At 43.4% G+C, this 21174-nt stretch overlaps 1 protein-coding gene across 8 annotated transcripts in view; it reads right to left on the reverse strand.

Moving 5' to 3' along the window:
- Positions 1–1627: 1627 nt before the first annotated feature.
- NHSL1 (NHS like 1) overlaps positions 1628–21174 on the reverse strand; it is a 180100-nt gene continuing 160553 nt past the window's right edge. For 5 of the 8 annotated variants that reach the window (XM_042779089.1, XM_033054208.1, XM_033054209.2 and 2 more), the window contains 3 exons: positions 11230–14643; positions 10550–10679; positions 1628–7081 (listed from right to left, as the gene is read on the reverse strand). In XM_042779089.1, the coding sequence (XP_042635023.1) occupies positions 6358–7081; positions 10550–10679; positions 11230–14643 (4268 nt within the window). In that variant the 3' untranslated portion in view covers positions 1628–6357. Of the gene's footprint in view, positions 7082–10088; positions 10141–10549; positions 10680–11229; positions 14644–21174 lie in introns of all 8 variants that reach the window. The other 3 variants (XM_042779090.1, XM_042779088.1, XM_042779091.1) reach the window with 2 other exon arrangements.

Here is a 21174-nt window from a genome sequence, read left to right on the forward strand (position 1 = left end):
CCATTAGCAGAAAATGACTCACTGGAGGAAGGATGGGTTGTGAAAAGATAAAGAACAATGCCCTGCCTGGTTTCAATGGATGGCCCATTAGCAGAATATCTCCCGCAGAGATAAGGATCACTGCCCCCACCCTCAACAGATGGTGATAGAACAGATACCTTTTATCACACTCTATATCGTAACCCAAGACAGTTGTCGACACCCGGACGTGCGGCTTATAATCAGGTGCGGCTTATGATCGTGAAATTACTTTTTGTTTTGTATCAGAACTCCGTCAAAAAGTAAATACATTAAAATCATTATCATTCCCCAGTCTGTGACTTCTGCACTGACTATGTAAACCTGGGCTTTGCTTTTTAAGTCCTTTGGACTGCACTGCAGCTCCCAGTTGGCACAGCAATTTGCAAAATCACCATTTCCAGGCAGCACACTACAACACCCTGATTAAGGCAAAAAGGATGGCACCATCTTTTACTAAGGCAGTTTCTTAACTGCTGATGCTGCACTAGGCACTGAATTCTTGTGCCATTGTGATACTCTTTCACCTGTTTTAAACTCACCTAGAAATCAGGTTTTTTCCCTAAATCTAATTCCCAAAGGCAGGACTTTCTGTGCCCATTTCCTGCAACCCAATGTGAAAAGTGCTGGAAACAGCCTGTAATTTCTTCTGGAAAAATTAAACTGAATAGATATTTAATTTTTAAAGAAGACATTAGTGTACTACCAAAATGCACATGAAAAACATTCCTCTTCAGATAGCAGATAATTAATTTATTTTCTTGTATTTCTTGCTTGCAGGATTTAATCTTTTGGTGTTTTGGAATTTTTTTGTGGTTTTCGTTTTGTTTTGGGTTTGTTTTTGTTTTCATAATGTACATATTTCTTCCTCACAAATCAGTTTTTACTATCTAAACACAGAAGTAGAATTGCTACTGTTTTTTTCTAGAGGTAGTGAAAATGCAGAAAATTCTGCTACCTTATGCGTCCTGACAGATTTTCTTTTTTTTTCCCCTTCAGCAGTTAACAATTCTGGTTTTATACTGAAGGTTGGTGCACAAATATACCACTGTACAGACAGAAGCAACTCAGGTACATTGGGTACTTCTCTATATACCTCTCCACATGCTTATATACACACATTTGGATTCACTACTAACAAACAATTTCCTACTAAAAATCAATGACATTTTCCATTAGCACTGTTGGGAAAAGCATTGATTGGCCCTTAAAAGGCTGGCTGCACATCATGTGAAAGAACTCAACTGCTAAGAGCTAAATTTACAACATAAAATGTACCCAACATTCAGCTGAGGAAGGCTTTTACCCAGTTTTTCAGGATAATATGATACAGCACATCTTTATCAAACATTTCTATATTTTACTCTTTTGAGTGTTTATTAATTCACACCAGTATAGCCACAGTTACAATCCAGCACTGAGTAGTTGCAAGATTTTAATGCTGATTTAAGTTGATAACACCCTTTTAGATCCAATAAAGTTATCAATTTTGCCAGAAGAGTTTTCCAGTCTTAACCATGAAAGAAACCACTTCTGAAAGTTATTCACAAAATTAAGTATAAGGGGGCAACTCAGAAAGCTACCAAGGGCATTATAAAGCTATTGTGTTCCCTTCTGTGAGTACTGAAGTTACTTTAAATAAAACAGATAAAATGATTCCTCATTGCCACTGTAAGTTATGTAACACTTTGTTTTACCACTGAAGTCCATCCTTTTAATTCTCTCCCATAAAAGCAAACAATGCAACAATGAATCACTCAAATGTTCTGTGGCAGTGGCTTTGTTTGAACAGTGATTGCTGCTATAAATGACTTTTCCAGAACTTTGTGGTATCCAAAGAATAGCAAATCAGATCTATTTGCTTGCAGTAGTATTAACACATTCATCCCTGTGCTGCATGCACGAGTGGCCTCTCTTTGCTTCAGGAAATCCCAGTGCAAGTGTCTCGAGACCTGTACCCAGTCCACTGGAACCACTGGATGTACAGTTGGTGGTAGAAATTAGACAAAATCAATCTGAGCTTTCATCTTCCCAATCCCCTTTATTCCTTCCAGACTTCAGGCATGGTGGTTCTATAGAACCCTCCCAAGAGTTGTGCCCAAGCCACCTACACTGCGTTGCCTGAGGTCTCCTAGAGCAGTCCTCACTTCAGCCTATTACTGCTTCTCTAAGTTCACCCAGTTTTGCTCATTTTCCTCTTCTAAATTGTTAGGGGTTTTGTTGTTTTTTTATTCCCCCATGTTTGACTTACTTTGGCCTTCTACACACTTTGAATTAGGATACAACACATGGGCTAAAATTTTTCTTCCTCCTTGCTGTGGCTATTCCATTGTTCCTTCACCTTTTTCTCTCTTCTGTACTTGCTGAAACTTCTTTAGCATCTAGAATCCGCACTAGCCTGCCCATCCCATACCTTAATCTGTGCATTCACTGTACTTCTCAGTAATCTCCTTGCTTCACCTTTTCTGCCAGTGCCTTCTTTCAGGCTGAGCCTTATGCAAGAACCAGCATCCCAATCTTGGTTTCTCAAAATCCTGTCTTTCCCAATTCTTGTAACTGATAACCAGTAGCCTTCCAAACCTCCTCTCACCAAACTATTGCTCCTTGCATAACCTCCATCATTTCAATTAAGGAGTTATCCTTTCTAGTATACAAATAGTAGTGAAGGCTCGTAAATGTCCCTTTGAGTCTTGTGAATGTATTAACAGAGTAACTGGAGGGCTCTGATTCACAGGGTTATTGGGGTTGCCTACATGTGACAGCAGAACTTTGAAAACAAAGGAACAAAACATGAAATGAGTTAATATAGGGCAGAATTTAGAAAAAGACTGAAGCTGAACACCATTTCCAGTAAAACAGAAACCAGTAATTAATCTCACATCTAGCTTCAGTAAAGATTCTTGGTTTAGAGGCAAACTATGGACTGTTACCTGTAAACTCTAAACAAGCCCTGTGACAGTATGATGCATTAAGCATCATGATGACAAGTCTGCTTTTTTTCTTCAGCACAGGCAAGTTTGCATTTGTGCCCTCCTCTCCTTCTCCTCTGGATGTCCTTTGCAGAGGTTTGCTAAACTTAATCTACATTGTAGATCAATAAAACCTCAACTGCAAAACCTGCCTATGGAGGAAGCTTATCCTCTAACAAAGTAACTATGAAGCGGTAAGCATGGCAAAATAATTAACCAGTTCTGCTGCAGGGAGATGACATGGTGACACCTCTGTAAGAAAGTTACATCAGCTACCTAAGTAAATGGTATAAGCACCATTAAACACATTTCAGCACACTTAAGGTATTTCACTATACCTTGTACTGTGTAAAATGTAGTCATGCAGCAACATCAGTAGGGCTGCACCAACACTGCCTTCTGCATGTTAGCCAAAGCCTGAGTGGAAATTCAGCCTGTGCTACATTCAAGTTTAATTTCATCTACCTGCACTGACAAGATGGTGTGCATTTAAGCCAGGCTTTTCCAGAGAGTTCCCCACATAGCCCATATAAACAACTGGCAGCATCAGCTGGCCATCATCACCAAGGAACAAGCTGGCTATGTTCCCTCCTACAGGCACTTGATGCAAAAGGCTGCAAATGGCTGCAAAAGCTGCAGGCTCCAGAGCTACAATTCTGCCCAGTGCCTCCATTTTTCACTTAGATGATTTTTCCATCTGTAAACAATAAAACAAAACCTGTGTATTATTTATTACACGTTATCCTGTCAGGATGGTGGCACGAGGACCGGCTAGCATTTAAAGGGACAGTACCTGCTGTAAAAAGGACTTGGTCCTTTCATATTCCATGTGATCAGCTGTGGGAGACAGACCAAAGCAACAATCACAAAATGTTTAGAGCAAAACATTCTGCCACTGCTACCTCTTTGTAACAGAATGTAATTCAGATCAGTATTAATAATATCTGAAATAATCTACTTTATCCAATTAGGTTTTAATTTCAAAAATCCAATGTTTTTTTCAATATTGTCAGCATATAAAAATGGTAGAAAGTTTGCTGCACACCAGTGGATATCACCGTTGTTCCACTGGCTGCAGCTGGATTCAACTTGTCAACTTCACTTCTCACTCACTCTGCTTATAATCTGGTTCTCCAATAATTTAGTTTTCTGGGACAGGTTGCAAGTAGGAGAGAAGCAGTAGAAACACTCACATGACACTGGAAAAAACTTAGGATTATTTAAATTTTTTTAGTCTCAGAATTGAGATACCAAAATGGGATGGATGTGTGAGTATACTTTAGTCGTCTCTAAAGTGAATTAGTAAATTTTGCAATGAAAACTGGAGATTAGTAGCTGGATGCATGGATTATGGCATTCAGTGGGTTGCCATACGTTGTGGGACACATCTTTTGAAGGAGATTTTAATTGACTCAAAAGACAATATGGCAACTGGCAGGCTTTTTCTTTATTGAAGCAAAGTCACAGCATTTTCAGCACTATTCCCCTCTAGTGAAGGGAAGAGTTAAATGAAGGCCCCTGAAATTTACATAACTAACAAGTAAAGAATTGAAGAAAGAGATTACAAGCATATTTCTCTAAAATAAATAATCTACAAAGAGTGCTTTTTTGTCTTAAAAGCAATCTAAAAATGTAAAAATTCTATGGTAAGGAGATCAAAAGATATTTTAACAACTTTCAATATTTACAAACAATACAAAAACTGCGCATGCCATCAAATGATGCAAAATTCTTATTAAAAATTAAAAGCTTCATTCCTACCAAGAACCAAAAACTCCAGCCAATATTTCAGTTTTAATTAATGGTCTTCTTTACAATTGGAAAACCGTTAAATGTTCTTATCTGTAAAATATACAATAAAAATGAACCTGACTAAATTATTAAGGTTAAAGAAGAAGAGCAATACTGCAGGCAAATCAAAAAGGAAAGTAACTGTAACTTATTCTTTGGTAACCAAAAGTTAGCAAGTATCTGTATTTCAAGTGATGAAAAGTAAGTCTCCCCATTTTGACAAATGAAAACAGATTTCTGGCAAAACACAACTCCCAAGTTCAGTTTTGAAAGACGGGCTCCACCTACAGCTTTGTAGTGCAAGTCAATTTCTCTTTCTAATTCAGAAACACAGCTCTCCTGGTTCCGGCCAGGACAGGGTTTATTTTTTTGCAGTAGCCAGGAGGGGCTGTGGCCAGGACACAGAGGTTGTTCTACACTACCTCAACACACTGCTGGGGACAAGGAAGTGGGGCAGCAGCTCACACATTACCAGACTGTGCATGGTGAGCAGTCACCTGTGAGCTATTCACTTCTTCTGTGCGCACTCTAAGCATTGTTGCTGTCACTGTCCATTTTCTTACTTCATTGTTGTTCCCAGTAGATTTTTCTTTCATCAGCTCCCAACTTTCACCTTTTGTGCTTCCAATTCTCCTCTCCAACCACCCGCAGAAGAGGGGAGGGGAGTGAGTGAGTGGTACATGGTTTGGTGGGAACAATAAATTGGGGAATACTGTTCCTAAACTATGACAGTAACCCTTCCAAATTCTGGCAGTACACTGCTTCATTCATCTCCCACTTTCCTGGTGTCTGCTTGCACCCTCTCCACACATCCAGCTGTTCTAGCTCTCTAAGGGAATACTCCAGTCAAGGAAGCAATTCACCTGGAAATGTGTGTTTCACCAAGTGAACGTGTGTGGCTGCATAGCAGCTAGTAGTGTGTTATAAAATCAGCTCCCTTTTCCACATTAACTACACAGTTCATTTTCCCTCAGGAAAAAGAATTAAAATTACAGTACCCTGGACCAATCCATAACCTGGTGAGCTCATGCTTGAGCAGGACACACTTCATTGAACGCTGGGCCATACCCCACTAAGGAGCCATGTAACCCCAGCACCACCTTCTCTCAGAGGTGAATGTGCCTCATTGTGCCTCCCTCTGCTTAACAAATGCACTGCGCTGCATCACTACAATGCTTTTGAACCAAATGTCCAGCTTGTACCACAGGAGCCTTCTCATTTCAGGCTTACTCCTAAATTTTGCTTGCACAATTGCAGTCTCAAGAAAAAGAAAAACTTCACACCCCTACAGAGTCTGAGAAAACTTCCCCACCCCAACCCACAAGAGGACTTCTAAGGCTTTACACAAAAAATTCAACTGTTAACCTTCTTCAAGCCACAGACCACTCATTCAAAGCAAGTGCTCCCCACCCCAACCCAACCACGCAGAACCATCGTTGCTTTAGCATTTAAACATACACATGCAGTTCATGGAATAAATGCTCAGCAAAGTAACCTTGTCCTGGTCTGGGCTTTCCTCTGGAATCTAGTCCCTGTGATTCTCTAGACTAATATCCAAAGCCTTTTGTCACACTGCCTTTTAACTTTCTTCAGCTGAAGAGTTGAGATACTTCCTTGAAGCACCTGGTTGAGTCATTAAGTCTACATGGGCCGGATCCAAGCTCTCCTTGCAGCCTGCCTCCTCAGCATACGGGAAGTCATTCATGTCCATTTCATCACTGTTAAACATATCAAGCTGCCCCTCTTGCTGCTCTTCCAAAGTCCTCCGGACCCTGCCCTCGGACTGTTCCACTGCTTCCCCATCTCCTTCACTAATGACAGTCATGGGGCTGCTCTGGATGCGGTTGCGGACGTTGTACTTGCTGCTGGCAGCAGATGGGGGTGTCCGTGACCGGCCGTACCTCGTGCCAGAGAAGGACATGCTCCTTGGCATCAGGCCCTCACTCTTGGCCCACTCTTCCTGGGCCCGTTTGCTCTTGCTGGGTGAGCAGCTGGCAGGGCTGTCAGAAAGGTCAGGGGAGGCGTCTGTCCTTGTCCGATGGAACCGTGGGTCCGTGTTCTTCAACATCTCTGCTGCGGACATACGGGAACTGGTGTCACAGCGACTCCCTTTCTTCAGCAGCAGGGCTTTGAAGTTGTCATTGCTGGTGCTGCTCTTGCGAACACTTCTCTGAATAGATCCGGCTTGTTTGAGGGTAGCTAAATTTGGGGAAGCACCAGTGGGAGTTACGGGGGGCGACGGAGAATGGTTGCGGGTACGGTCGTCTTCAGAATCTTTACGGCCAAGGACTTTCCTTTTGGATCTGAGTTTGAAACACACACAAAAGAGAAGAGGATGACACAAAAATGAAACTTTCTACCTCCTCCAATTAAACTCAGTTTAGAGTTTAGAGGGATGACAATGAATTACACTAAAGCAGAGACAGGGAAAAGGGAGAAGTGATCTAAATCTAAAGCATGAGTAAGAACACCACCAGAACTGTACAGGCACAAATGCAGATATTGGAGGTAAAACGTAAGTTCATTACTCTTTTTCTGCAAATCCAGAACAACGAAACTACTAAAACCGGCAATACTGATGTTCAAAACACTTTAGCAAATTTAGTGAATTGGGTTTTCTGGAGTCAGTATTCAACTGCTCAGATTAATATGCTATAAAGATTTACACTGCATGCTGTTTCTCTGTCAATTTGGGGACTTGATTCAAAATATGTCATCCAGAGTATATGGGGTGGTTTTTGTTTCATTTTACTATTTGACACTCTCTAGAGAATTAGAGGTGTAGTTTAGTGCACTTTCCTTCAGAAAAACGGACACAGCAATGGACTGCTGCTGAAGATGGAGAAAGTGGAGCCACATGTAAGAATTCTAGACTAAATGATTAAAAAAAACCCCTCCTGAATCCAAATATTAAATAAATAGAGAAAAAACTTCTCCAGCTCCTCTCAAGATGCAAAGACAAAATTCAGTTATGTTGGTGCTCTGTCATTGCAACTTTCAACTAAATGAAGGAGAGACCAACTTCCTGACAAGAAAGTTATCTTTCCAAATGAAAGAGCGGAGTGTTTGTCTATTTAAATGTGAAGTGCAGGGACAACACCAAAAAAATAAAATTAAATTAAGACATAACCATGGAACTGGGAATATGTGGAAACTGGACTTTCATTGCCTCATTTTCACATTACTAGAAATCTTAAAGAAATGTACATGCCTGGTATTTGTAGTACAGCTGCTTTGTTTCTCTGCTGGCTGAGCAAGAATTAATTTAAAAAGACTGTATAAAGCCTAATTTTTAATATGGTATTTTGGCAGAAGTTTAAAACAAGTCAACTGACTTCTTAGAGATATAAAATTATCATGCTATGAAACTCCATATTAATTTTTATCAAGCATGTGTTCAATCCAGATCATTCCCCTTGTAAAACAGATTTCTACTTAAAGTAATCTTTACCTTTACTTTCTTAAAAGCCTTGAGATCTTGCCAAGGCAAGCTCAAATGTGTTCATGCAACACAGCCTATTAATAATTTTAAAAACCCTGAAAACAAAGAAGCAGGATCCATCAGCTGAGTAGGTGGCAGCAACAGACCTTGCTATAGGCTGCCAAGACTTTGGAGCGATCCTGTGTCTCCTAAGTGGTGAAGTTTATGCATAGCTCACTGGTGATACCCCCAAAGGCAGCTGTACCAGCTGTTAGTTTCAGCAGCTGCTGCTGCCTCCACCTGTCTTTCTGGAGTAAGAATGTAATACCAATGTCCATTCAGCCTGAGGATGAATGGACACAGAGACAGCAAAGAGATATAATGATGACTTCAGGAGCAGCCAGTTTTGTAGGAACCTCATCTAGATTTAAGTGTGCGTTAGTGCTGTAGGCAACAGATGATTTTGCTGTTTGGATGTTCTGTATGAACATGTGTGTGCATCTGTTACAGGGAAAATACTTTCCTTCATTAGGGTTTTGGCTGCCTATTGATATCTTTAAACACTGCAGTGCTGGGGTTGTACTGTTACCAAGCCCCAAATTGAATTGAAAAAAAAAAATCAGTTGCAAAGATCTGCGGGGAAAGACTTTGTTACCCTAGCTTGAAATGATCTGGAAAGGCTGTGAATGCAGTGCAGAGCAGTCAGTTTGCTGTCAGCACCCAGCCAGCTTTTCTCAGTATGTATGAATCATGGAAGAAACTTGGAATTAAGAACTAAATTTGGTTTTGGTGGCTTTTCAGACATAGATAGGATATACGCTCAAACAAAACTATGACGTAAAACTTCAGACTGTTCTTCCTGTCATTAATGCACATACCACTAAATTTTTTGCCTTGCTCCAAAGAATTTCTCCAAGAGTGCCAACTATTGAAATAATACCTCTCAGAAACAGTGGGGGAAAACCTAAACCTTTTTAATTAATTAGCAACCAAGGAAGAAAGTGGTTTAAGTCCAAAGCCAGCAAAAGCAAAGTCTTAAAAAAAAAATGTGTCAAGCAGTTCTAAGTATGCCACATCCTGTTCCGTTGTCCATTTCCCCACAAACTCATGAATTATAGGTATGTGCATATATACAGAAATCCACTCTCTATCTACATACATAAAGGAGAACGGCTACCGGCCAGAATATCTCATTCTAAAGCCAGATTTGACACAGTCCTAGAGCACCATGGAACATGAATGCCACAGACCATTTTCAGAATGGCTCATACAGGCCAAGTCCTAAGGGGGAACAGCAAATTATAAAAAGTCAGTATCATATATATGCAATTTTTGTAATGTCTGGAAAGGACTTGTTTCAAAAATGAACTAAAAAAATCAGCATTTGCATCCAAAATGGTGCAACCTCTCAGCCGCTCTCTCCCCGTTCCTTATTCCCGATGCACAGACGTGCAAACTGACTGAACACCTGGATAATCCCACTCCCCAGCAGGGAGGAGGCCTGCAGTGCGCAGAGCAGCCACACGATGGCGCTGGCGGCACGCCCAGCCGGGCCCGGGCGGCTCCGGCCGCGGTCCGGGAGTGCCGCTCCAAGGGGAACCCTGCTCCAAGGGGGAGCCCTCCTTTCCTGCTCTGCCCTTGGGCCTTCCTTCTTGGGTTTTCTTCTTCCCGAGCACCTAACGCGAACAGCACGTAAATCTAGCTGCCATTCAGGATGATTTTGTTTTCAAGGGAAATGAATAATGTCATTAATAATAGAGCCAGTACTGCACATTTCATTCATGAACCAGTTTGACACAAAACACCCGACCTCAGGCTGGATTATGGCAAACTATAATCCAGCGTTTGCCATATGTTTTGCCATATGACTGACATGTTGTGTTACTTGCCAGTTTCAGCCACGCTTGCCATGAAGCATTAGCGTTGAGCCTCTGTCCCAAACTGCACCATATAAGCAGCGAAGAGAGTAAAAAGAGATGGAGAAGAACAAGAATGAAAACAAAAAGATACACAGAGAAAGCAACAGTAGAGTTAATATGGCAGATTGAGAACAGTACATTAAATACTACACGTGAAGATATTTTAAAGGGCAAGGTATTTATAATAATATCAACATCCATTTAATCTGGTAGGTTTTAGTTCAGAATGGATTAAACACATTTATAAAACAATAAAATGCAAGTCCTTTTCCTCATCTTTTTCACATATAGCCTTAGTAGAAAGTTGATACATACGTGCTTTCTGTTAAAGCCATGGCTGTTGTAATTGAGTGTTTTATAAAACAATGTCAAATTTATTTCTGAGAGACCTACCGAACCTGACAGGACAGGAAGGGCAGTTTCTGCAGTACCTGTGAATGGCTGCAAAAAGATCCTCAGTAGTCCTTGGTCTTGCTGGTGTTGCCACTCCATCCGTCTCTTCCCCATAAGTACTGCTTGGCAGGAATGAACTATTGGCTGTGTCTGATTCAAACACCTCCACTATGCAAAGAGAATGAACAACACGGTCAGTCTGCTGTGTGAGCCCCACATGCACATAGTCCTGAAAACAGCCCTTGCTGCCTCCAAGGAGAAGCATCTGATGGACTGAGTGCAGCACTGTCATTACTGTCATTTCAGATGAACGCTTGCTGTAGGAACTGCAGTGCATGAAATAAATGCCTGTGTTTGCTCACACGTAACATGCAGAGAACAGTAACAAAAAGAAATCTGTAAGGTTTCCACAAAAATGCAAAAACAGTATTAAAAAATTAACTGCTTTCATAGCATGCTTTAATAGTAGCATGGTTAAACAAAGCATCATTTTCTTTCCATGTCTGCAACAATGAGAAGCCAGAAAGCAATTGCATGAAATGTCATAAAGTATTAATCAGATCCTGGCAACTTTCTTTTTTTGTTCTAGTTGTAACAATCACTAGAGGCTCTGCCCTCTACAGAATGCCACCTCAATGCTAGGATGGCTATTCTCACTCCCCACCTTCTTCAAAATAGCTACTGCTGCATCTGAATTAGTCAGAGAAAAGAGACTCACCACTTTCGTTCTCTTGAGATAGGTGCCCCTCAGTGTTACTGCCACTGTCCTGGCTGCTGCCTGAACTGCTTCCTTCATCAAAAGCAGATTGCTCCTCCTGCCTGGGTTCTTCTTGAACTGGTGATGCAGCAGGCTGTACCACAAAGGCATTCGCTCCCACTGTCTCAGAGAAGGTGAATCCAGCAGCTCCTCCCTCAGGAACCAGGCTGCCAGAGTCCATCTCGCTAGAACCGAGTCCATCTGTAAGACAATTTCTCGTCTCCTCTGAGTGTGCAAGCACAGCGTCTCTCTTAGTTGGGCTTCTGGCAGTATCATTCCCTTCAGCTGCTTTCTCCACTGTAAGGTCTAACTGTGGAGGTGGTACCAGAAGGAACAGTTTGGGTTTCTTTGAAATAGGAGGTGGTTTCTTGCTTGGCAACACAACCTGAGTCTTTTCGGGAGATGCTGGTGACCCCTGAAGCGACATGCCAGAAGGGAGGTCTTCACTCTGCACCGAGGACTCAGGTGTGTCATCAGAGGCCAACCCAACAGCACTGGCTTCAGAAGATTTCTTCAGACCTACTGCACTCACAGGCTTTTGATCACTGTCAAGTACAGGTGTGCTATCAGAGAGAATGAGAGGAGAACCCCGAGACAGTGTTTGAACTGCATTTTTAAATGAAGTGCCTTGAGTTTTCATTTCCTCATCGCCTAAGCTGGAACTGAGTTTTAGTGAGAGAGATGGCTTTAGCAGAGACTGTGACGATGAATTTGCAGTACTCTTTTCCTGAGAGTTAGTTTCAGAAGCTGATTCAGTTGATGGTTCACCTTCTGTTGATTTTTTCACAGACCTCAACTGCACCATTTGCAGTGCTTTGGTGGTTACTAATGGCATCACAGGTCTTGATGAATCTTGCTTGTTGAGCGGCTGTTTCACTGGACTGTAGCAAGAATCCTCCTGGTTGCGTTTCTTAAAGGAATACTGTGGGTATATTGTTGCACCTTTTGTTATTTTGGGATCAAGTGGTGGTGCTGGTGGTGGGACAGCTAAAGGGCAAGAAGGAGGAGGAGGAACAGGGGAAGAGAATGAACTGATGGAGGCTTCTTGTGGAAACCATGGGACAGTCTGAGCAAAGGTAGAATTTACATTGGCTTCTGGCGGAGGAGGGGGGAACGTGGGAGAGGTTGACAACGGTGACAGATCCATGACTTCTGCTGGAGGAGGAGGAGGAGGAGGAGAAAGGTCAGGGCAATGTGGAGGTGTTGGAAGAGGATGTGCTGGAGGAGGTGCACCAGAATCCACAGGAGGGCTCAGGGCAGGGTCCAGTTTCTTCACACTCACACTCCCTTCAGTAGATGTATTTGAAGAAAGAGAAGTGGACGACGAAGACATGGAGACTGAAGACAGAAGAGAAGACTTCCTTTCAGGCACTTTAGGCTTCAGCTTGGATTTGCCATTTCCTGATGATGCAGACTTTACAAGTACAGGCACTGGAGTAAGCGCAGTGGGTGTATTGGACTGGCTGGAGTACCCACTCGATGGTGATGTGACTCGGTGGGATTTCTCTGGAGAAGTGCTCTTTGGTTTGGCCAGTCCACTGGGCACTTGTGGCACAGAAGCCCTTGAGCCATCACTGAAGTGGCTGATGCTATAATCGCTGAGAGCAGATGATGCACTGGCAGAATGGGTCACTGGAGATTTCACCTGGTCATCTGCCACTGCGGCATAGTCGCTGTAGTAACCCCACTGGTCAGCATACTCTGACTTTATGCTGCTTGTTTCACTCTGGGAGGGGGTGACTGTGCAGATGGAGTACAGGTTTGGAGCAGTGGTGGACATCATGCTGCTGCTCGCACTGACCGAGCTTTGGCTGCGGGAGCGCAGCACCCAGGGATCCTCATAATCACTGCAAGGGCTCTGGGAAGGGGAGCTGCCATTTTTGCACTTGAGATTCAGCTGCAGAGAATGCTGGAGGGTGGCTATGAGGGTTTCATCAAGTACCTGTCCATTGGATTGGGCTTTTTTCTTAGGCATCCTTCTGAGTGAGTCTGTTCTGGATGGTGGCAAAGGTGGCTTCTTTGCCTTTTTCAGCGAGATGTTTCTTGCAAGGGATTTGTCACCTTGGCCTGAGTGGTCATCCTGATGTTTCTTCTCCTTTCCTTCAAAGACATTTATCACGCTCTCTCTGGCGTTTTCAAAACCATTAGTACTGTTGCATGGCATGTCTGACTTCAGTCCAGAGTCCATATGCATGGAGCCATAAAAGCCATCATGGTCCACAGAATAGAGGGAAGTAGAATCGTCCCTGACCGACGTCCTCTCCAGGCTGCTGCTGCTCAGGTTGCTAACAGGCGTGGCACAGCCTGGTGTGGTACAGACCACCTTGCGTGAAGGGGTCTCGCTGTTTTCTGAAGACCTGTACAACCAATGCTCCGTGCTGCTCACTGCTGCCTGTGCTCGCTCCCCAGAATAGCTGGATTCACTCCGACCATCGCTGTCCTGGGAAGGGCTTGGTAAAGCCGCAGTGTTCCTAGAGCTGTAGCTCATGCTCTGAGACCCAGCCTCTGCATTCCCAGAAGTGCTTAGAGAGACAGCAGAGTCACCAAGAGAAAGCATCATGACAGAGTTAGATGGGATGGTATCTGAAGTCTGCGAGTGACGTGTTGAGCTACTCTCACTCCAGTTACCACTTGAAGAATGGTGATCTTCTTTCCCACTTATTGCACTGCTGGCAGCAGGATTGTCTCTTGGATTTGGAAAGGCAGTGGAGCTGGAAATTTTACTATCCAATGATCCAACACTCTGGGCAGCATGGATGAGTATAACTTCAGAGGAGGATGACAGTGTTGCATTGGGTATGATGCTCGTTGAGTAAGTGGCATGAGGAGAGACCACACATGCTGGGCTTGAGGACTTCTCACTATCACAGCTTCTCACCTCTTGGGACTTTGGCCTCGACAGGGTCCCCATCGTGGGATTATTTCTCAGATGCACAACACTATCATCCACTTGCAATTTGCTTATCTGGTGGGGTAAAGTGCCAGCAATGTCTTCTGTCTGCCTCGACATCATGCTCTGTGTCTGATCTAGGGACTGCAGAGACACTCTCGCACCAACCCGAGGCAAGCTGTGAAAACCTATGTCGTTATTTTGGCGAGAAGCAAATATAACTGCAGCAGAATCACTCATCACTGACATGTTTCCAGATGAGCTGGAGAACTGAGACATCTGGGCTGCAATGCCTTGTCCTTTCTGTGCTCGTATTCTTCTCATTGAAGGGGGCACAACTTTAACTTCCTCCGTCTGGCAGCTGGTATCCTTGGTTTCAGAGCGCTGCATGGCAGAGCGATAGCTGTCTAGTCTCCCTAGCGTGGAACAGTGATCTGGGACATACATCGAATGCCCTCGGAAATCACTCTGGCCAGTACCAACTGCTGGAGTCAAAATAAAATAATTATTTCTTGAAGCAAAAATTCACATTTATCTTCTCACATTTAAAAAAAACAGCAACCCAGCAAAGTGCTCGATCCCCATGCTCGTGGCAGGTCATGCCTTCTGAAGAACAATCTGCAACAACGGATTTTGCAGAGGCATCGTCTGTTTTCTGCATTTCTCTTCCCTTTTTCCTTATTACCAGGAACCTTCTGCTTACAGAAGCATCTGTGTTCCTGCCGCACATTCGACACATGAAATCCTCTGTTTATGACATGGTAATAATTTCCATAGTAATCAGTTGTGTCAGAAACCAAGTAGTACAGTTTGACTTCCAGTAGGCAACGCAGCAGGAACAGACAAAAGCCTGAGAAACGTGAAGTGTGTTCCCATGCTAATGCCTCGTGCAATAAAGAAAAGGGGAAGGAAATCTGGAGACTAATATGAATAAAAGGATCTGCTTTGTACAAGCAATACACTTCAGAAAAAAACATTTCAGGAGACACAGATAGCTCTCCAAGTCCTGTAGTTTGTCTGAAAAAATGCTAACACATGGAAACATGCATTGTTTTAACCACAAATAATACATGTGCTATAACAGCATTCATATAAGCATTATCCAACACTGCAAAGAAAACCATTAGATAACATTTCTCCATACAACTACTTTCTATTTATCACAAAGGAAAACCTCTAAGAACTCAAGAAAAGAAACAGCTGGTATTGATGGTTGTATCATCCTCAGCATCATCAGGAAATTAAAAAATAACCACTTTTTCTAAAAGAAGGAATAATCACATAGTGGCATAACTCCCCCCACCCCCAACTTTGAAGATAATGGAAAATCAGTTTTAGTTCAAAAGATAGCTTTCACTGGATCAATAGAAAGGATTCTAGGGCTCTTTTAAATTTACAGTTTTATTGGTAGCCGCCTTTTAAAATCACAAACCAGAGGATTGCTTTAAAATTAGTCTGTGTAAGGCTGTTGCTTTTGAATTCAGTTGCACTGCTGTATAAATAGCAAGAAAGAGGCAGGCATGCTGCTGGAGATGCTGGTAAGGATGCTACACATATGTCACTGTGGGAGAAAACGGGTTATTTCAAGTCTCTGCCTTAGCAAGCCTCAGGAGCAATGAGGTAGCATGCCTGAAAGGAATGTCCTCCTTTCATATTTACTATATGAAACTGCACTGGGAGGATAGGTATTCTTATCATGCAGCTTTAAACACCACTCAAAGGACATTTAATCATCCTGATTCTTGGCAGGCAAAAGAGGCATTTAGGCTAAGGAAAAGAGGGCTCTGAAAAGGCTACAGTTAAAGCAGCACACACAAAAAAGATTGTTTACTTCTTTTCCTCAGGCATGTAAGTAGTCTTTCAGCAGCTTGAAGCCTGGTTAGCTTGCTTTGTGTAAATTCTCTTGCTCTCATAAAAATGCAGCCTCTTTCTGCTTCTGGTAGAGGTTTGCTGCAAAGCTGAATTCTCAGATGCTGGCAAATGTCTTGGATAATCTAATACGAGATACTGTCAGAACAGATGGACTACTGCAGCCAACCAAGAGAGGGATTTGCATATTCCGTATACAATTATTAAGAACTGTACAGTAAGAAAAATAATCTTCCTTTCCAGGTGTATTTTTTCTATGGAATCAGTGCAGCCCTTTGGTTAAGACAGAGAAAACATCGAAGAATGTTTCTGGAACTACAGCATTACCAATTTTTACTGTTGTTCAATTAAAAATACCTGGTAACAAAAATCTGCATGCCAAGATATGTAAATAACCAAAGAGATGGGGTATTTTTCCTCTCCTGCCATTGTGAAAGACACACACGCACACAAACACACACACAGATGAGACAAAAGGATGCTGTTGGTGAAGAATGAAGCTGTCAGCACTACAGTAAGTATCTAATACTGTCACACAGTGACCTGTGGCTGAGAGCAGCACTTCATTGCAGTATGTGGTATGTCTGTATTGTATTCACAGAGGAAGCTAAATGCACCCTCTTTCACAAGTAGTGTAACGCAGACGGGTGTTTTATGTCTGTTCAAAATGTTACTGCTAGAGAGGGTAAATGGTGAAGAGGACCAATGCTGGACTTGCTAACCTCACCTTCTCCTTCCAAAACAAGGAGTGTTAGAATGCATTTACTGGGACATACTGCTTGTGGTAAATGCATAGTGATGTCTGAAAAAGAAATTAATGGCACTGAATAAAAGAGGCCACTGAATAAAGGAGGCCAGTGATGGCAATACCAAAATCCCTGGTGCGGCAGCTCCTTACCTTCTCCTTGGCACACAGAGCCAAGGAACTGCTGGTCGTCCCAGCCAGAGCAGTGCCAGAGCAGCACAGTAACAAGAGGGCAGCATCAACAACCAGCTGCATGATGCTGCTGAGAAGCAGTGCTTACCCTGGGTTTGTTATCAGAATATATGTCATTTATGGTCCAGCCTAACATGCTCTGGTAAACTGCATAAATTGACTCAATAGCAGTAAATGTTCACAACCTCAATATTGCAGGGAAGCCCATCAGGGCAAGTCTTTGCACTGGTGTGAGGTCTCTCCTACTTAGGACGACTCAGAGCCCAAATAAAAACAGGACTATGGAGGGCAAGACAGCCCAGCTTCAGAAATATAAACTACAGGGCTACATCCTTCAATCATTCTATGGGATATGGTCAGGGAACAAATTTTGCATTGATGTTACTATTACAGGAACATAACATTGAGGTTTAAATTATTTATTTTTTTTTTTTTAAGAAACAAATCATATTCTGAAACTCTTTCAGCTTTGGTTTGGCTTTACATGTATGCACAATCTCATGTAAAGCTGTGAGGATTTACTCTTTTTATAGTTCTGTCTGCTGAAGAGGGACAACAAATCTGCAGGGGAAATGGTTCAAAAAGCCATTCAGAGGAACATTTAAGACTCAGGTATACTGGTAAAATGCTGAGGTGTTTATGATTTTGGTGAAATTCAGAGAAGGGTAGCGAGAAGTGCTTTATTTGCAATTTACAAATGCACTGTAAAACCCTCACTCATAACTTCCAGAGTAATACTGTAAAGTAAGGATTTTCAACGCCCCTTAAAATCTTTGTTGATGCTGCAGCTGGAAGACAATCCCATCCTAAGGGACAGCTCAAACCTACTACACTGAAAATGCCAGGTTTGTCAGAGATCACCTATTTAAATAAACAGCAGTTAGGTATCTGCAACACCAAAATCCTTGAACAGAATCAGATCTTTCAAAGAATACCATCCATAAGTCCAACTAATTGTAGGGACCCGCGTGAGCAGACAGCAGCCAAAAATGTTGCAGAACCAGACATCAGGTTACAGATGCTGAACATTATGAAATCAGAAGCAGCTGCAAACTGGATGCATGATAAATATGGCTGAAAGTAACAATTGTCCTATCTGCCTTTTGCATTATCCTGTGTCCAGCAGCACTGCAGCCAGTGCTACGTCCACCACAGGAGACCGGTATCTATGCTCTTTTCTTCTTTATTACCCCACTATGCTGAAAATGTCTCTTTGGGCAAAAGTTCTTCACTAATGCACATGCTTAGTGCAGGCTCCAGCAGCAAATAAAGAATACCCACTCTGTGGACTCTGGTAGCCACTGGTGCTGCTCATTAGAGAGGATAGGGATTGAGAATAATAAATTTGGCTAATTTGATAGGGAAGAAAGTGTGTCTGTATATAATCCCTGGGGTCAGATACTAGCTACCAGCAGCACCACTGTGACTCCAGCTGAGGTGGTGGCACCAGCAGCTCATTGCAGAGAATCACATGAAAAGTCCTCTGCATGGAAATGAGCACGGAAAACTGAGGGTTTGAAAAGATAAGCAGTGTTCGTGTTGGTGTCACAAAGTACATGCTTGTTTCAATAAGAACAAAGAAGTAGTCTCTCTTACCTTCTGACTAACCATTTCTAATGCAAGCACTTGTCTCTTATGCCACAGGCACATTCCTAAGGTGTGTTTCTCTCACTGCCTCCTCATGCCCCACCTAGCAATCCTCCTGCAAACCTGGTAAACTGGCTAAGTCACTGTGCAGGTACCACAATTTAGTGTTACAAAAAGCCCCCAAAGATTCTTAATCTGTTTTACCCCAGCACTTACAAACTGAGTGATTTTAACAGATACTCAACAAGAAACAGACAAGTACACTGGGTTTATGGTAATTTTAAGGAATTTTCACTGTGCTCCATGAAGCATCTGTAATCTCTCAGAGGGGAAGAAAAATATTACAGTGAATCCTGTGAAACTTTTCAGTACTGCCAGCTAAAAATATCCTGTATACTTACACATATCACTGCCACCCTGAGAGGGAGAATTCTGATGTAAATATTGGGAATTCAAGTTTTCTTAATTCTGTCCATTTCTCTAACCTAACAGCCTCTGGTGAGGTACATATTCTTGGCATCTGTGTTCTTCATCCTCCCAGTACCAAAAAGCAGATTATACCTACTTTCTAACACCTGATCTATGGATGGATAGCGCTGGAAACATACAATGGTGAAAAGCTACAGGTATAAACCCAGTATTAGTCAAAACTCACAGTAACTCTGAAACAAGAGATATTCTCTCCAAAGACTTCTAAAGTTGCAAATAGAAGCAGGTGCAGAATTACTTGGCTGGAACAGTTGGGTATTCGTGCAGTATTTCTGAAGGACCAATGGGTATCTGGATGACTCTTACCCATGGGACCTGTAACTCGAGTGACTGCGAGCCCTAGAGCAAACTAACTGGAGAAGAGTTTCAATTAAGAGGTGTTTTTAGTAGAACAGCTGAGTTTATAGAAATCAGAAGGACTCGTTTGCCCTCCATGCTGCTGAGATGGAATTGCTTCCTCTCTCCTCTCAGGAGAGCTTCAGTAGCCCCAAATGATACCTGAGACACCAACTGGTACCACCACGGGTCTGAGAAACCACCAGGTTTCTTGCACAGCAAGAAACCAAATGAAGGACTGAGAGTTGAGGTATCAGTCATTCCCATCCCGATGACTGACAAGAGATCCTACAGGTGACAGTGAGCTACTGAAAAAGTGAGGTAGGAAAATAAGCTGAAAAAACTGTATGAGGTCATTCTGATCCTTTGAACCCTCAGGTCAAGAAGAGGGGGAAAAATGCATGGGGCAAAAAATCAGAGAACCAAAAAGACTATGAATTGCATCTGTAACACAGGAAAAAAGGATTTACAGTAATTTCACAAATACAAGCCGCAGCAATTTGATAAAAATTTTGGTGGAAACCCGGAAGTGCGGCCAATATTCCGGGGCGGCTAATCTATGAACAATATTCTAAAAGTTGCCAACACGGAAGTGAGAGCCCACGGCAGCCCCATGCCAAGCTGGAGCCCGGCCGGCCCTGGCTGAGGTGGGAAAGCCTGGCAGAGGCGGGGCCAGCAGTGCGGGGGGCGGGCGGCTGAGCCTGAGCCAGCAGGGCGGGGCAGGGGGGGTGGCAGAGCCCGGGCCAGCATGGCGGGGGAGCCTGGCAGAAGCAGGGCTGGCAGTGCACGGGAGCCAGACTGCATAGGGGAGGATAGCAGAAGCAGGAAGCCCGGCGGTGTGGGGCTGCCCGGCGGCAGGGAGAAGCCCGGTAGAAGCAGGGCTAGCAGTCCACTGGAGCCCAGGAGAACCGGGGCCAGCAGCATGGGGGAGCCCGGCGGTGTGGGGGCCTGCAGTGCCGGCCAGGGCGAGCAAACGCGGCAGCGGCGGTGCAGACGGGGTGGGGAGCCAGGGAGCCTGGCGGCGGCGGCGGCAGCAGCACCGCCCGGCCGGCCCCGCCGAGCCATAGCGCCGAGCCGGGCCATCCACCCCTGTCGGCAACCATGAGCGGGCCGAGCCTGCCTGGCCCCGCCCCAAGCCAGTAAACCCCACTATGCCGCGATCCTGTTACTAATTGGCCAATTTGTGAAAGCTGTGCACGGATTCTTGCTACGAACGAAAGTGCGGCTAATATTCGGGTGCGGCTTATTTATTGACAAAGACAGCAACATTGTCAACGCACTGGAAGTGCGGCTTATAGTCCGTGCGGCTTGTATTCGTGAAACTACTGTAAATAATCCAAAGGAAGTACACATAAAGCATAAAATTAGAAGACATTTTTGGAAACCAAGAGGACAGAAACCTTCTGTTGGAATAGAAAAAAAACCCATCAAAATGCCTGTTAAAAGGAGAAGGAATCAAAAGGTAGGAAAGTTGAAGGTGTTTTCCTCTCCCCTGTTTTAGTGGGGTATGTTTATTGGTAACTGTGGTGGAACTGACACTCAGGTCTGAGACCTGCTCCTCCTGCAAGACAGAGAGGGAGCCTGGGACACCACTGGGCTGCACTGGTGCAGAGCTCTGGAGAAACACTCACAACCAAGTAACTTTGAACCTCCTCACAGAAAGAAAGTTAGTCTGAGCCAGACTCTAGAGCACTGACACAAAGAAGGGACGATGGAAAGGTAGAAAGCATTTTGCTGCCTTTACTTCATCTGGACAGCTGGAATGTTGATGATAACCGAGAGCCAAGAAATGAGCAAG

This window comes from Catharus ustulatus, chromosome 3 (assembly GCF_009819885.2).
Source record: "Catharus ustulatus isolate bCatUst1 chromosome 3, bCatUst1.pri.v2, whole genome shotgun sequence".
Taxonomy (NCBI): domain Eukaryota; kingdom Metazoa; phylum Chordata; class Aves; order Passeriformes; family Turdidae; genus Catharus; species Catharus ustulatus.